Source organism: Chenopodium quinoa, unplaced genomic scaffold (genome assembly GCF_001683475.1).
Source record: "Chenopodium quinoa cultivar QQ74 unplaced genomic scaffold, ASM168347v1, whole genome shotgun sequence".
In the NCBI taxonomy this organism is placed as follows: Eukaryota; Viridiplantae; Streptophyta; class Magnoliopsida; order Caryophyllales; family Amaranthaceae; genus Chenopodium; species Chenopodium quinoa.
Window position 1 is genome coordinate 789,941 of NW_018742238.1, and position 3,755 is coordinate 793,695.

The window sequence follows — 3,755 nt, forward strand, 5'->3', positions numbered from 1 at the left end:
TCTAAAAATTAAATATGGTGCTAATTCATAGGATAGTATAACTATTCGTATTTGAAAAATATAAAATCACCTCAGAAGGCTGATAATTTAAGGACAAGGTCCTGGTACTCTCAGGTTTCCAGACTGCATAAGGGATGTTAGTCTCATGCCAGATGAGAGCTTGTTCATTCCCAAAATCTCTGAATTTTTCATGCTCTGAAAGATAAAACCACATATCCTACAACAAACAAAGATCTATATGTCATGCTTAGAAAGATATAACCATATATCCCAAAAACACAAATATCAAATTAGAAGAAAAACAAAACAATCAGAAAATCAATGTTCTTCCATTGCATAACTCACTGCACTGGTCATGAATGTATAATAAATACGCTTGATGCTCAATAACATAACCAGAAAACACATAAACTCTTGTTTTCTGCTTAAAATTTCCTTCGTCGGTGATACATTGATATATTGACAACTATGTGTCCATGCTGCAATAATCTTGAAAATCCCAAAACACCCAATTCTACAAGGATATTAATTTCTCTGCCTAAAAAAAATACTCATTCCATCAACGCACTTAATAACCTAAGACAAACGAGTGCTCAGCCTCGAGAAACCGGACCAATTATAAAAGAGGTTGTCAACAAAATTAAATATCAATGAAACCTAAAGGAACCAAATTTCCATATAACAGAGTTTTTGGGAAAAATCTAAAACCCACAAACAGAACAATAGCATGTCCATGGATTAAAATTAGAAACCCGGCGGCGGAAAGCTGGAAAGTAGGAAGCCACTCATGTTCATCATTCTTTTTTATAAAAGAGAAATTAGTAACCTGGCCTTAAAACCCCAATTAAACCCTTCACCCAAGAAAATAATTCTTTTTTATATAAACAGCATACACTTCAAATATTCCAAAATTAAAAACCCAGATGTAATATCATAAAACATATAGAATCAGATTAATTCAAACAAATAAACAAACAAACAAGACACATTTAATTCAAATCCAATACTACAAAATCAATAACCAAATAGATCAATGGAGCTAAAACATACTTCAATTGATAAAAAAAAATAAGAAAACCCAGGGCAACAGGAGCTAAAACAGTTAAAATCCCTGATGTTCAAGGTCTGCTTTGGATCGAGGGGTTGGTGTTAGAAACATCTGTTCAACCATTGGTTTAGTCATCAGAGCAGACTTACCAAGTCTCGAATTATTAGTTGGGACAGGACGCCATCCAAGGACTGTATGACCAAGTGATTCTGCAACCTAAAAAGACAACACAAAATTCAACAGTCAAATTTCATAATCTAGAACTCCATTCCAGGGACTGTATGACCAAGTGTTGTGCAAGTGTAATACACTAATAACACTAAACAAACACACAAACTCAAGAATAAAGAGAACAACTGAAAAAGAAGAAAGAGGAAAACCTTGATTGATGGAGCACAACTGAAGAACTCCGCAATGAACTCCACAACTGTATTTACTTATGAGGTTATAATGGCTAGCTTGCATATACGGAGTATGAATTTCACTTTCCAGGCATACATACAAACTGAATACAGCAAATTGTAAAGAAATTGGGAATTTATGCTAGATTGCTGATAGCTCAAGATACTGTCCAAGTCTGAATCCTGAAAATTCAGCTTCTACTGGCAGTGGTCCCCTAAGAAGGATTCAGAATATGATCTTCAATTAAGACATTCCAAAATGGACAAGATGAGATTAGACATTTCCTTTTACAATTTAGACACAGGAGAAAATCATAGTAACATCACAATTATAGAGCCAGACTAGTAGTTTTGAAGATGTCATTAAACTCTAGAAAATGAAACATACCAGGTCTGGTCTTCGTCTCTGCATTTTCCTTCCTATCCTGGCTACTTCTTCAGGACTTTTTGTAGACTTAATAGCCTCAAAACACTCTTGTGCCAGAGGATCCTGAACACCATAAAACTTGTGCGCCTGCAGAGGGAATAGACCTAAAACATCCATATTCCACACAATGTATCTACAGAAATAGCTCAACCAAACACACTGAAAGAACTCAAACAAGAAAAAAACACCAAAAAACTCAAACACCAAAAAACTCAAAATGAATAATTGGACCAAAAGACCAAAATATAACGCACAGCTAAAAGAACTATCCTACGTTTCCAGGATAGAAGAATGTTAAAACTGCCCTCAATTTATAAATTAGTGACCATCACTACTCATTGTTGTTTAATTTCCGTTGTTTTATCTAGCTATGTCAAACCATTGTCATTTCGAATTGGTTTTGGGACTTCAGATTACTAAATTCTAGTATCACTGGTTTAATGTGGATTATGATATTATTGATAACTCTCATAAATGTGCTTATTAATATGATTTTCACTTGTTACTGTGTCTGATCCTTAGTAATGGGAAAATAACACTCTGATTAACTAACCTTTCATTTAAGCTATTTCAACATTAAATCCACATAAAAGCATACAAGTACAAAATTTAACAATTACAAACCAAGACAGGAATTATGAAAACTTTTTGGTTCAACTGACTTAACACATAACGCCTAAATTATCATAAAACCATACCACAAAGCATTTGCCTCCTAAACTAATTTTTATCACATCAATTGCTCTACCAAATACTACTCACCTGTTTCTGGAGAATACTCAATGCAAGTTGCTGAATCTTCATGTTTTCCAATGATGTCATAAACTCCAGAGTGTTGTAAGTCATACCTAAGAAAATCCAGTCGCAGCAAAGTAATAACCATGTTATTCTCAAACATAACATGAAAAGAGGTGTTCTCTTAAATAAATTAATACAAACAAGGGTGAAAATTATGTAGCCAACCGAAAATAAATCAATACACACAAGAAGCTAATTATTGATGAGGCACCCTACATTTGAATCAGGGCAAAGCATGGCTTGGATATAGTCTCCAAATATGGCTATGAAGAGGTGACAAAATTACATTGCAATAACTCCAAAGAAAATACTTACAAGGCATCAACAACATGCATTCTACCAATCTGGTGTCTTGAGTTGCCAGGGATAGAAAGTTGAACATGAGTCACTGGAAAGAACCTAATCAGTCAGCGGAAGCACAAATACAAGTCACCAACTAAACCATAATTAGTTCACACAACGAGAAACTATATATACATCCAATTTTTCTATTAAAAAGCAGAGGAGAATTCATATAGGAAGGCTCTAGATGAGAGTAGAACCTGTGCATTTCATTACAAAATGTTAGAAAAAAGAGCTTTCCAGAATCGGAAATGATAACCAACATGCCTTTCCCTATAACCTGCAGAAGGAATAAAATATGCATTCAATTACAATGCAAGAAAAGAGATGTAGCCATTATGAGCATTAACATGAGGGTTCCTTACATCATGTAAAACCTGTGAGTTATTTTGTCCATATATGTCGAAATATTGATCGGATTACTTTAAGGTCGAGTCGGGTCACTTTTTTACTCATCTAATTAAAAACCCCTGTTATAGTGATAACTGATAAACCCTTAAAAAAAACCTTGACCATAGTTAACTCACAAACCCTTGAGAAAAACAGAGGAATAACACATTTATGATCATAATAAACTAATGGTGAAACCAAAATGAAGAAAAATCAGCAATAAAAATACTAGTACATTGGCAATTTAATTGTAGTTTATTTTACAAGATCAAAGTAAAGAAATGGAATAAAATAAATACACTCAATATTAAATAAATAATGTGCAGTAATTTAATTAAATAAGGAATAC

General features: G+C 33.6%; 1 protein-coding gene across 1 annotated transcript; it reads right to left on the reverse strand.

Annotated features, from left to right (window-relative positions):
* Positions 1 to 1,749: 1,749 nt before the first annotated feature.
* LOC110734965 lies at positions 1,750 to 3,450 on the reverse strand. Its single transcript, XM_021915089.1, has 4 exons — positions 3,217 to 3,450; positions 2,990 to 3,073; positions 2,639 to 2,724; positions 1,750 to 1,963 (listed from the first exon to the last, which is right to left on the reverse strand). Exons 1-4 carry the CDS (start codon positions 3,318 to 3,320, stop codon positions 1,914 to 1,916), a joined length of 324 nt encoding a protein of 107 aa, XP_021770781.1. The 5' UTR covers positions 3,321 to 3,450; the 3' UTR covers positions 1,750 to 1,913.
* Positions 3,451 to 3,755: the final 305 nt, after the last annotated feature.

What these genes read in the sequence shown, in the direction of transcription:
- LOC110734965 (XM_021915089.1), bottom strand. Translation starts at nt 3,320, where the DNA reads ATGCATATTTTATTCCTTCTGCAGGTTATAGGGAAAGGCATGTTGGTT. An exon ending in TTTTGTAATGAAATGCACAG is followed by an intron (nt 3,074 to 3,216) that starts GTTCTACTCTCA and finishes CTGACTGATTAG; the next exon opens with GTTCTTTCCAGTGACTCATG. An exon ending in TGAGTATTCTCCAGAAACAG is followed by an intron (nt 1,964 to 2,638) that starts GTGAGTAGTATT and finishes TTCCCTCTGCAG; the next exon opens with GCGCACAAGTTTTATGGTGT.